Here is a 12286-nt window from a genome sequence, read left to right on the forward strand (position 1 = left end):
TTTTTTTTTTTTTTTTGCCTTTTGATAGAGGACTAGAACAGAGGCGCACAACATGTGGCCCATCATGGTTCTTTATTAAACCACTTTATTAAACTATAGAGGATTTAAGAAGCAAAATGGTGAGTGCCATGTCCACCTTTGTGGCAAATCGTTAATCCATGCACATGCCTTTATGTGTAGTTCAGTTCTCCATTTGAAAATGTGCGGAGGGCATACCCTGGCTTACAGCAGATCTTGCTAAAGGCAGCCTTTCATTGGATATGTATCTTGCTAGTTGCCCTCGGTATAAGTTTGTGCTTCTCTGGGCTGCATGAACTATGTACTTGCTGTATAAACTTGTAAATAAAAGGACAGTCTCATCCACCTAGGCATGTGATGAAAAGCAATCAGTGGATACAAGCAAAAGAAAATGAGAAATACATGACTTAATAAACAGGGTCACTGCTTAGATGTGTTACTGAAATATCCATCTTTCTAGACATTCTCTTTCATAATATTTTGAAAGTTTAAAAGGATTGCTGAGCCCAAAGGATTGCTTAAAGAAAAACCTGATATGATTCTAGTAGAGGTGCACAGGTACATTGGTCCAATCATCAGATCAGTACTGATATGAAGAAAATTGCTGTACTGGAAATCGTCCCCATGTGGCCGATTAGTTTGGCCAATAAATACCCATATGCACGCACAACCAGCAAGGGGCATAGCCTGGCAGCTTGGAGAGCTGTGTGCAGCTGGCAAGTCTGGTGTTGTGGAAGGGGGAGGGAAGGGGCATGGTAGGGGGGAGGTGAAGGCCCCCCATGGTGAGGGAGAGAGGGGGCAGGGGCTGAGGCAGGTGCTGTCCAGCTAGGGTGTAGTGGGGCATGGGACTGAACTATGGCTTGTTGTGGGGGGGGAAGGGGGGACGTTTTCACCACTGTGTGCACCCTGGGAGGGCATGGTGAAATTTGGGGTGGTTGCAGCCCCCTCCCAGCACTGCCACCGCCCAGCACTGCCACCGCCCGCTCTGAGCCCAGCCCCCAATGAGAAGAGACCGGCGCAGCCCCGGCTCTAGCCCACAGCTGCAGCACTCCCGCGCAGATCCAGGGGCTCATGCCTGCTGCCAGGCCCTCCCAGGGTGTGCACCGCAGCAGGAGCCGCCCCCACCCCCCGACAAGCCATGGCTTAGTCCCATGCCCCACCTGCAGCCCCTTCCCCCTTCCTCTCTTACCATGGGTGGCACTGATTTCCCACCCCCACCCCCCTTCCACCACAACAGACTTACCAGCTGCATGCAGCTGTATCAGAAATCAGATCGATATTGGCCGATATGCCTCCTTAAAAATCGGCTATCGGTATTAGCCCCCAAAATCTCTACCAGTGCACCCCTAGATTCTAGACAAAAAGGCATCTCATTTAGGACCTGCTCCTTTTAGAAGATGGTAGTGCAGGATCTTTCCCTGTTAAATTACTGATTTATACCTGATGGCTAATCCTGAGCTCTCTGAGCTTAATGATTTTTGAAAGGGTGCCTGTTTCTGTGCTGCTTTCTCTTTGTCTTTTGTAATTGTAGTTATAGTGCAGAGCCTGGTCTGCGCTACAAAGGTTTGCCAGTAGAATTGGGGTGCAGCCACACTCGCAGCTCTTTTGTGGTGGCAGAATCCCTTCTTTCTGCCAGCAGCTCCACCCCCGTTAGCAGTGGTGTTTCTCGGGGTCAGTTGCATGGTCAGCTGGCAGAGGCGCATCAGTGGAGTGGCGCAGCCCTGGCCAGGCTTGGCAGTTTCGCTATGGTGTTGGCTGTCTGTTGACAGAAGGCTTGTAATGTAGACGAGCTGAGAGCTGAAGATGCTAAGCAACCTTTAGATTTTGGATTGTTTGCAACAGGCTAGCAGAAAAGTGTTATAGAATATTTTTTTCATCGTATTATCTCTGAAATGCATTTCTCAGTTTCTGTTATCTCACAAGTAAAGCTCAAAGTGCTTTTTATTTAATTGAAATTGTGTCATTTGAAACAGTAATAGCTGAGAGCCAATTTTTGCCTCATGTTTTGAAAACTCTCCAGATCCCTAGTAAGAAGCCCTTTTGACACTGGATATTTCCATTTCAGTAAGCTGGTGTAGTTGGACTCTGTCTTATGAGAAAACAGAAATCGGGCATTTTTATCAGTACTTAACATCTTAAGTCTTGGAGGCAAGCTGTGAAAGTTGAGAAGTGTGTGAAATCAGGTCAAGTGCTAACAAAGGTCTTTTTATTTAAAGAGAGGTTGTCCTTACTTCAATGACTGACTTCCCTTTCCCTCCCTTGAATAAAGTTATAAATATTTGCTAGTTGCAATATCACAAGTTAAAGTAAACTGAAGGACTCTTATTTTTGCCATATACTTATTCCAGTATAGTGATGCAGTGAGTCCAGAGGTTATAACTTACATTAAAATATGACTACTTCAGGTACTGATAAAGCATATATGTGGTAGTTTCTGTGACACAGTTACTAAATCTTTTACCCTATTGATGGTGTGGGCATGGATTCTAACTAACCAGCTTAATAAATAATGTTGCTTGAAGACTGGAGTATGAAAGGAGGATGCCTGCCCATTTCATCATATGTGGAGAGGTATTAACTAGGCTATGAAAATTCCTTCCCAAGATTAGTTACTCTGAGAGATGTATTTTCATTACAGTTGATCTTGGTGCCAGAATTTTCACAAAAAACATGTTATGTGCATTCACTTACTATGCAATTACAGTCCAAACCCTTACTCAGTAGTCTATACTCCTTAGCCACACCCAGGCAAGCACAGCCGTGTGGTATGTGGCACCACAGATGGGTCTGCAGTGCCACATACTGCACATTCAGGTGTTTCCCATGCTGCTACCTTGCAGTGCAGGGGTTTTGTTTTGTTTTTTGTTTTGTTTTGACCTCTAAAAAGCCCACGCAGGCAAAAAAGTGGGGTGGTGCATGTGGGGACAGTATGTGCTGACCAAAACCGGAGCCTGGCCGGCCGGAGCCACACTTCAGGTGTCTGCCAGGCTCCAAGCTGCAGGAAAGATGCAGCCACAGCTTCCCTGGCCCCCATGATCCCAGGTAAGGCTGCTGGGCCAGCAACTGTGCTGGTCGCAGGCTCCCCCTACCCCACCCGGGGTAACCTGCCGTGCACCAGGGGGCATGTGACACAGGCATTTCCCCGGGACAACTAGTAGCGGCACAAGATGTCCTGCTGCTAGTCGTCCCTGGAGAAACAAACGTCCATGTTCATCTGGATGCAGCCCTCAAGTCTTAATGTAACTGAGGAAATGTGATGTTATTCTTGCAGCAAAGATTATAATTGATGTAAATGTATATTATCCTCTGGACAAACACAATTTTTAAAATAGTATAAATACTAATCCTGGGTAAAAACATTAGTATATGATTTGATTTTTATCTTCCTTTAGTTACAAATGCAGCTGGCAGTTGCATTCCTTTGGAATTTTGAAATTAGTCAGGCAGTACATCAATGTGGGGTTTTTATTTTTACAGTCTAGACTTGCATGCATACTAATAGATCTTTTGTGGCACACAAAAGAGAAAATGTATTACGGCTTTCAAACAAAACAAAGGCCTTCCTGTTGAGATTTTGAACATATTCTTTTCATTGTTTGACCAGCCATCTGAGAATTGCTTACTTAACAACAAGTTCATGTTTTGCACAAGTACTAAGCAATAGGATTAATTTTCCATATTCTATAATTTCGTTTCCCATTTAGAACCACTTTCTTTTTTTTTTATATTGGAAAATACCAGAAGTTACTGTTTGTTTAAAATGAAAAGTATGGATTCAGTGCTGAGAAGAGCTGTTTCTCCTAAGAACTTCTCCACAGAAATACTTAGCATCTGAGATAACACCCTTCATGTGTTTAACCACTCAATTCACTACATTATATGAAACATGGCAGTGTACATCTATAAGCAAGGGACCAAAGCAGGGGCTAGCAACATTTTTGGGCAGAGTGCCAAAAATACTCACAAACTCAACTTGTAAGATGCTAGCATGCCAGAGGCAGACAGTAAGTCCCTTTCCCAAAGGCTGCAAAAGAATGCCAGTGGAAATGAAATGAACCATGGTAAAAAATATCTTTACAATACTACTTTGATTGTGTCTTAAAGTAACTAAAATTCTTGTTCTCAATATTGGCAGACAAGGTTCTTAGAGTAGATGTGATATCTTTTATTAGACCAACTTTGACTTGCCCCGCAGCCGAAAGGGACCTAGGGGTAGTGATCGACCATCGCATGAACATGAGCTGGCAGTGCGATGCTGTGACAGGCAGGGCAAACAACATGCTGGCTTGCATTAACCATTGCATCTTATGCAAAACTAAGGAAGTGATACTCCCACTGTACTCCACACTGATGAGACTGCAGCTGGAGCACTGTGTCCAGTTTTGGACGCTGCACTTCAACAAGGACATGGAAAAACTTGAGAGGGTCCAGAGGAGAGCCACCCATATGATCAGGGACTTGCAAGACGAGCCATATGAGGAGAGGCTGAGGAACTTGGGCTCTTCAGCTTACAGAAGAGAAGGCTGAGAGGGGATTTGGTAACAGCTTACTGCTACATCAGGGGAGTACATCAAGAATTCAGTGAACAGCTGTTCAGCAGGGCACCCCGGGGAAGACCAGGAGCAATGGATACAAACTCCTAGAAGGCCACTTCAGGCTCAGTTCCAAGGAAAACTCCTTCACAGCCAGGGTGTCCAGACTGTGGAATAAACTCCTCCCAGTGGTGGTGCAGTCACCTACCCTGGAAATCTTCAAAAGGGGCCTGGGCAGTCACCTCGCTGGGGTCACTTGACCCCAGTTGTCTTTTCCTGCCTCGTGCAGGGGAACTGGACCCAATGATCTACAAGGTCTGTTCCAGCCCCTAACAAGTAGTTGGAAAAAAGTTCTTGGCAAGCTTTCAGGTGCAGTCACCCTTCTTCAGGCATAGGGAGTCTCTGCTGGTCTTAATATTATGTTCTTAATATTGTCATAGGATGGGGACTTTTTGATGTTTGTCACAAATGTAATGTGATGCAGAGTTCATTATTATTCAGAACAGTGAAGATTATTGCAAGGATCTTTTACAGTATTCTTTTATAGTGACTGGTTTAAATGAGCAAGTTCTGATGCATGAAGAATAACTTTCTGCTCTGTAAGCTGGTTGGCTTAGAAGAACTGCATATGGCTTCTGTCATTTCAAGCAATCTGTAGCACCGAAAGACATTCCATTTAGTATAAATAAATATGCAACTCTCTTCTCCTTTTAGATTCAAAGCACAGAGGGGGAATTACCACACATTCCAACTCCTTACCAGTTGGCTTTGATCAAGTCGAGAAAAGGTGAGTAGAATTCTGTTCTATGGAGACAGTGAAAATGCCTCTTGAAGTGCTGATTCAGGTATTTAAACTGCTAAAGTAGTAACCCTCTAAAAAAGAGCTAGATCTCCTTTCCAGTTAAGTTTTTAAAAGCATAGAATGTTATTGCAAAGTGGCATCTCAAATTACAGGAGAGAGGCAGCCCTGTAACCTCAATTAATGTTTTTACTTTTGTGCCACTGATGATGGTTCAGAGAAACTGAAATGTTAATTCAGGTTATATGGCTTTTTCCCTTCCATATCCTGTAATTTGAGATGGCCATTTAAACTAAATTATATTGTTTAAAACCTAAATTGTATAGTACAACCAGGTTTCTCCTATAGACCACAGCTACATCTGTGCGCCGACTGCACAAAGAGCCAGTGCCTCTGCCCCCATGTGGAAATTCTGTTTTCCTCTAATGCAAACTCTATGTACTGGATTATATAGCATGTCTAGTGAATGCTTCTGCTCTGAACTATGTTGTTTTATATTTTGAGTGGAGAGGGGAGGGCAAGACACCTGGTTACACTTCTTTTTGCATTTGCCCCTCATACAAAGATGGCAAATGGAGTCTCTTCTCCAGCTGACACGTGTAATTAATGAAAGCTTAGACTCTGAGGAATTGAGATATTTATGTCCTTAGCTCTTGTGGAATTTGTACATGGACACCTAATCAAGTTTGAACAAGAACACTAAAGAGACACAACTGCTTGAATAAAAATTAAAGGTATCCATACACGTTAGGTTGCATAAATGAGGTGGTCACCTGAAAGTGCAGTAGGATTGCAATTCAGTACAGTATGTTTGAGTACGCTATAAAAAGGACTTCTGAGATTAAAGGTTGACTAGTAAGGCCAACTTCATGTACAACCTGTGTTGTTTTCTTCAAAACAAAAGCTCACTTGCATTGACTTCTGGTTCTGTTCTGGGAGGAAAGGAAGAGTTGACATAAGTTCTGGCTCTAACTAGCTTCCCTCCTAGCATTTGCAACTGGATTTCTTTCTCCTTAGGGTCATATGCACTCACACAAATGTGCATATGATACTTGGTTACAGTTCTCAGGCAAAAGTTCATAGCAATTCGTATGGCAGTGATTTGCATTTTTGAAGGGAGGGGAAAGAAGCTTCACTGTTTGCCAAGCCACAACTGTCACAGTCAGAGCTTTCCCAGTGAAGGAAATTCACAGGATTAGCAGCTGGAAGAGAAGGGAAAAAATCCTCGCCTTTTTTTCTCCTCAAACAAATTTGTCTTTTATTTCTAAAGAAAGGCATGTCATATAGAAATGGGGGATTCATTGCTTCCTCCTCCACATGTTCCAAGAAAAAAATGTATAGCTGTGCAGGGACTTGATCATGAAAGGTGCCAGACAGCCTCAGTAAAGGAAACATTTCTATATTGTCATAAAACTACTATTAACGCCATATAAATGATGTTTCCCCTCCTATGTGCCTCAGCTCAATTCTGTGCATGTGCTGTGTAGCAATTTTACACCCATGTGAGCCTTAAGCTCTCTGCTGATTCTGTTAGGGTGGTAACTGCTAGAGAGCTAAATTTTCCATAGGAAGTCATCTGAGCCTCTGAATTTAGAACATTAAATAATTGTCAGATCTGAACTGCATTCAGTCTTACAAGCTACAACTGAAAAACTGTTTTTTATAGTAGTACTTTAACCCATCTGTTTCCTGTTCAACAGTTACCATTATTGGGGCTTCTTGTTTTGGGGTCTGTTCAGATGGTGTATTACAATGAAGGCAAATAAAAATAGGAAGACCCTTGCCAGATATTTTGTTCCTAGTCTAGAAATGTTACCAGGCTATTCCATATAGGTTTCAAGGAAATTCTGAAGAACAAAAGCAATTATGGGATCTCTAGCCAACATTTTAAGACCTTACTAATGACTGGGGGGGAGGTGTTCAATTTGAAATGAAGTAAAGCGGTCTGCTTTTTTTGGAGGGTACCAAAAATTTAGTAGCCAATTTTTCCAAAAAGGGTTCACTTCTGAACGCAAGTTCCACTTTTGCTAGGATTCCCTAGGTTAAGTTCTTTTTCTTTTTTGTTACATTTTTGTTTAGTAATTCATATGTTGACCTCTTTCAGTTTCTTTTATGTATAAGCACCCAAACAATTTTGCATGTACTCTTCCTTCACAAATGCAGTCATTTATCTAGAAGGCTGCTTCCCTATCCATATCAGGGTAGTGATTTCAGTACAGAATGTTATGAACGTGTGGGATATAAATGGAGTTTTAATGGCAGTGTACCTCCACAAAACTGTGGCTGCTTTCTCTGACTTTTATAGCAGTTTGTAAGGCAGTGTTAAGAAGGTGTACAATAAAATACATAGCATTCAGTTTAAAAACTGGTGTTTTTATTCCTTCTCATCACTGAAATAGCCTGAACACTATTAAAAGATGTTTAAACAGTGCTAAATTCTGCAGCTGCCAATGCTATCAATTAGTGTTAATTTTTTTCATTTTAAAGCAAACTTTTTTTCTTATAAACAACAGGTGTATTATTTTAAAGGTTGCTTGCAAATCACTGTTTTGGTATTAACCGCTTAGTTGGTTAAATATTTCATCGAGAACAGAAAGTATTCCATATCATCTTGATCAGCTCGATGTACTTTTTAGGTTATGTCTTACAAATGGTACTTAAGTAGTTTAGAGCTGGCATTCTGGCATTTGTTATTACATACCTCAACTATAGATGTGTTTTGCTTATAGGTTTCTGTAGAGGGGAATGAGAGGCTTCAGTTGCTTCACACTGTAAACAAAGTGCTGCTAAATGTCCACTGTAAAAAGCTATTACAAAGTTATATGGAAGGCAGCTTTAAATAAGGAATTTTGTTTTCCAGCTAACTAATGATTACTTGCATCTATCTCACAACATCTTCTATTCAGAAGGTACCTCATGTGGAACAGCCTTTGGGATGTAAAATACAAAATCTGTGAAATCATTGTACTGTACTGTGTTTTTGATACCTGGCTTGTGGTGACTCAATCGTGCCCGACTTCCAGAAGTGGTCTGCTGCTTTCTGGGTGCATCTAAACATGCAGTTAATATGACTGAATAAACTCCAGCAGTCTGTGCCAGTGTTTTTTGCTCCTGGGTTCCATGTTTACACATCTACTCGGGACTGCAGTATGTTGAGCTGGATTGGAGCAGCCCTGGCTTGTAGAGGACCCTGGGGGTCAACCTGCCAGCCTGGGGCTGCTCCAACTTGGCTAAAATAGTATTTTTCACTGGGGGTACTATTAAATCTTAACCCAATAAGCTTTCTAGAGATCCTTGCTATACTAGTACTCATAGCTGGGCTGAGAACTATCCATCTACATCTATCCAGACAGCACCATGTTTTATTTTATTGTATATAAATACAATAAATAAAATATTGGTGCACCAGTAGAGATTTTTTGGGCTAATACTGATGATAAATACAACAAAATAAAATATGGTGCTGTCCGGATGGATATAGATGGATAGCGCTCAGCCCAGTTGTGAATACTAGTATAGCAATGATCTCTAGAAAGCTTGTTGGATTAAGTTTTAATAGTACCTGCAATGAAAAATATTGCAGCAGGCAATCCAAACATCTAAACATAACCAGAAATTAATGAACAAGTTCAGAGTACTTCTCTTTCCTTTTTCATATTGGAGACAAACTTGATCAGATGATACCAAAACATCTGAATGGTATTTGACTGAACTTTTGGAATGACAGGAATCCTAGTTCAGTGGTTACCGAATAGTTTGAAGTAGATAACTGTTAATTATACCACTATTTGTTAATTATTAAACTGCAGCCATCAAATCCAGATATGTTTAATAAGGCATAGACCCTTCTTGTATATTTTTTCCTTTTGCTTCAGAGCTTTTTTTACCTAAATAGTTTGAAATCATAAATTGCACTTACATGCTATAATACTTTAATGATTTAAATCAAGGCTTCCTGCTCGGTGTGGGGTGGGGGGCTGACTTTGTGGGGTTTATGGTGGAAGAAGGGTTTATAGGTACCCTACATAATCACAGATCAATTCCATGGAAACTTTCCTATTTAATTTTAACCAAGATCTGAATCTAGCTCAGTGGGTCCCTTCTGGCTTCCCCTAACCTATGTGATCTCCAGGTGTACTGTAATAATGGCAAATAGGGGAGCAGTGTTTAAATCTGGAAGAGAAGCCCATTTGCAGTTGTGAGGATGTACATCTATACATCCCAGCATGATGGGTAATTATGTCTGGCATGGGACTAGAGCCATAAAAAGTAGCATAACTAAGGGGGGAAACTGAGGCAGCGGCCTTTGTTGGGGGGACAGAAAAATAGCCACTGTTGCAGAAGTGGCTGATCGCACCACTACAGTCGTGACAGCAGCCCACCCTGGCCCCCTGCATCATGGCTACCTAGAGTGCCTCTGGCCATAGCCATGTAACTGCAGTGCTCAAGTGATTCCAAAAGCCCTATTTCTTAGTATCGTTAATACATGTGTAGCATGGCAATTGAGAATTTGAGCCATAAAGAAAGTAGAGATAAGGTATGTGATATTTTGGCATTAAAGAGGTGTTCCATGAAGGATGGAGACTTGAGTGAGAGATCCTGCATGCTAAACATGTCTTCCTGGTTAATCTCAAGACATCCCAACAGTTCCATTGTGCAGGTGACATTTGCTAGCAACTGGAAGGAATGGCAAGTAAGGAAAAAAAAAGGAGTTTCTTATAATCGCAGTTGCTGGGACATTGAAACACGAGGACAAATGAGAATTGTAAAGGAAAATGATTTAAGATGCCCAACTGTGTCTCTGGGCCTCTGTTATACACAGAAGTTGGTTCTGAGGGACATGGAAAAGAAATATCAAGTATCAACTCAGGCAAAAGGCAGTCATTTTGTTTCTTGATTCATTTCATATTTATGAATCAAGAAATCAGCATACATATATTTGTGAACATCTTTATGTGGAATATTTTGAATGTCTCCACCCTGTCATTGATTTTTGTGGGCAATTTTCTTTCTCTCAGAAGAAAGATTAATTTAAAGGTTGGCAAAATCTTTTAGCCACCACAGAAGTTGGGAGATGTGACTCTCATTTGCCTCATACGAACAAGTAGTTTCCACCAGAGTCTGTTCTTGTGATAAGTTGAGAGAACTCTCCTTTTAATTGTGTTAATTGTATCCTGGACTTAATAACAATCCACTCCAGTTTCAGCTGAAATCGCATCCATTGTCTTAATAGGACTTGGGTGGAGTAGTCTGTCCTGAGGTAGAAAGCTGTTTATCATTGCAGGATATGGTGATTACCAAGATAACAGAACAGCAGCACAACTTGAAGGCACTCCCTTCGAACTAAGTGAAATACTTGATACAAAAGTTAAAAAGGGCATTTTGCCTAGTTTTAAGTCCATGCAACTTATATGCGCGCACACGAGTTTTTATTCTGCAGTAATAAATTTTCATCCAAGTGGATATAAAAATATTGTACTTTTCTGGATAATTCAGCAATTTTGAAGTAGCTTCCACAGTGCTTTTTACTGTTGAGATTTGAACTGCAATTGATTATAAAGACTCATAGTATCATAGAAAATTAAGGTTGGAAGGGACCTCAGGAGGTCATCTAGTCCAATCTCCTGCTCAAAGCAGAACCAGCCCCAACTGTCTCAGCCCAGCCACGGCTTTGGCAGCCTGGGCCTTAAAAACCTCCAAAGATGGAGCTTCCACCTCCTCTCTGGGTAGCCTGTTCCAGTACTTTACTACCTTTCTAGTGGGAACATTTTGCCTAATATCTAACTTAAACTTCCCTTGCTGCAACTTGATACCACTGCTCCTTGTTCTGCCACCACTGAGAACAATCTAGCTCTGTCCTCTCTGTAACCATCCTTCAGGTAGCTGAAGGCTGCTGTCAAGTCCCCCCCCTTCACTCTTCTCTTTTCCAGACTAAATAAGCCCAGTTCCCGCAGCCTCTCCTCAGAAGTCATATGCACCAGCCCCCTCACTATATTTGTTGCCCTCCACTGGATTTTCTCCTATTTGTCTACATCCTTATGGCTAGGGGGGCACCAATAGAGATTTTTTGGACTGATACCAATGGCTGATTTTTGACAAGCTGTATCAGCTGATATCAATCTGGTTGCCAATATGCAACCCAGCAGCTTGGAGAACAGCATCTGGCTGGCAAGTCTGCTGTTAGGAAAGGGGCAAGGTGGGAAGTAAGGGGTGGGGGGGGCTGATTGAGGCCCCCATGGTGAGGGAGGGAGTGGGGCTGAGGCAGGTGCTGCTCAGCCAGGGCAGGGTGTGGGACAGAGCCACAAGCAGCTTGTCCAGGGGGCACGAGAGAGGGGACAGCTCCTGCCACTATGCCCACCCCAGGAGGGCAGGGGGGGTATGCCTCCCAGATCTGTGTGCAAAGTGAGGGCAGGTGGCTGCTGCGGGCCAGGGCTGGTGCTGGGTTCTTCCTGGAGTGCGGCTGGGCTGCACTCAGGGTGGGTGGCAGCACTGCTGGGAGCAGGGGCTATAGCAAATTTCAGGGTGGCTGTAGTCCCCCCACGAGGAAGAGCCTGGCCCCAGCCCACAGCAGCAACCCATGCACAGATCAAGGGCACATGCCCCACGTGGCTTCCCAGGGGTGCGTGTATCAGTGGGATTCCCCACACCTTGCAACCCTCAGAAAAGCCATGTGGCTCTGTCCCTTGCCCTGCACCAGCTGGGCAGCACCTGCCCCAGCCGCACTTGCACTCTCATTGTGGGGACCTTGATCTGCCCCCCGCCATGGCCCTTCCCTTCCTCCACAACAGATTTACCAGCTGGATGCTGCTCTCCATGCTGCCGAACTGCTTTCCTGGCTGCCTGCATGCTGCACTGCGGCTGCACACATGCACAGGGCATTTATTGGCAACATTATCAGCCATTAAAAGCTGATTGCCAATAATATCATTTTCCTTAT

General features: G+C 42.9%; 1 protein-coding gene across 4 annotated transcripts in view; it reads left to right on the plus strand.

The window, feature by feature from the left end:
* The window catches only part of SSFA2 (sperm specific antigen 2), a 62925-nt gene that overhangs the window by 17749 nt on the left and 32890 nt on the right, over positions 1 to 12286 (plus strand). For all 4 annotated transcript variants that reach the window (XM_019523047.1, XM_019523046.1, XM_019523048.1 and 1 more), the window contains one exon: positions 5265 to 5337. In XM_019523047.1, coding sequence (XP_019378592.1) covers positions 5265 to 5337 — 73 coding nt within the window. The remainder of the gene's footprint in view (positions 1 to 5264; positions 5338 to 12286) is intronic.

This window comes from Gavialis gangeticus, unplaced genomic scaffold (assembly GCF_001723915.1).
Source record: "Gavialis gangeticus isolate Ggan-Ray unplaced genomic scaffold, GavGan_comp1, whole genome shotgun sequence".
Taxonomy (NCBI): Eukaryota; Metazoa; Chordata; order Crocodylia; family Gavialidae; genus Gavialis; species Gavialis gangeticus.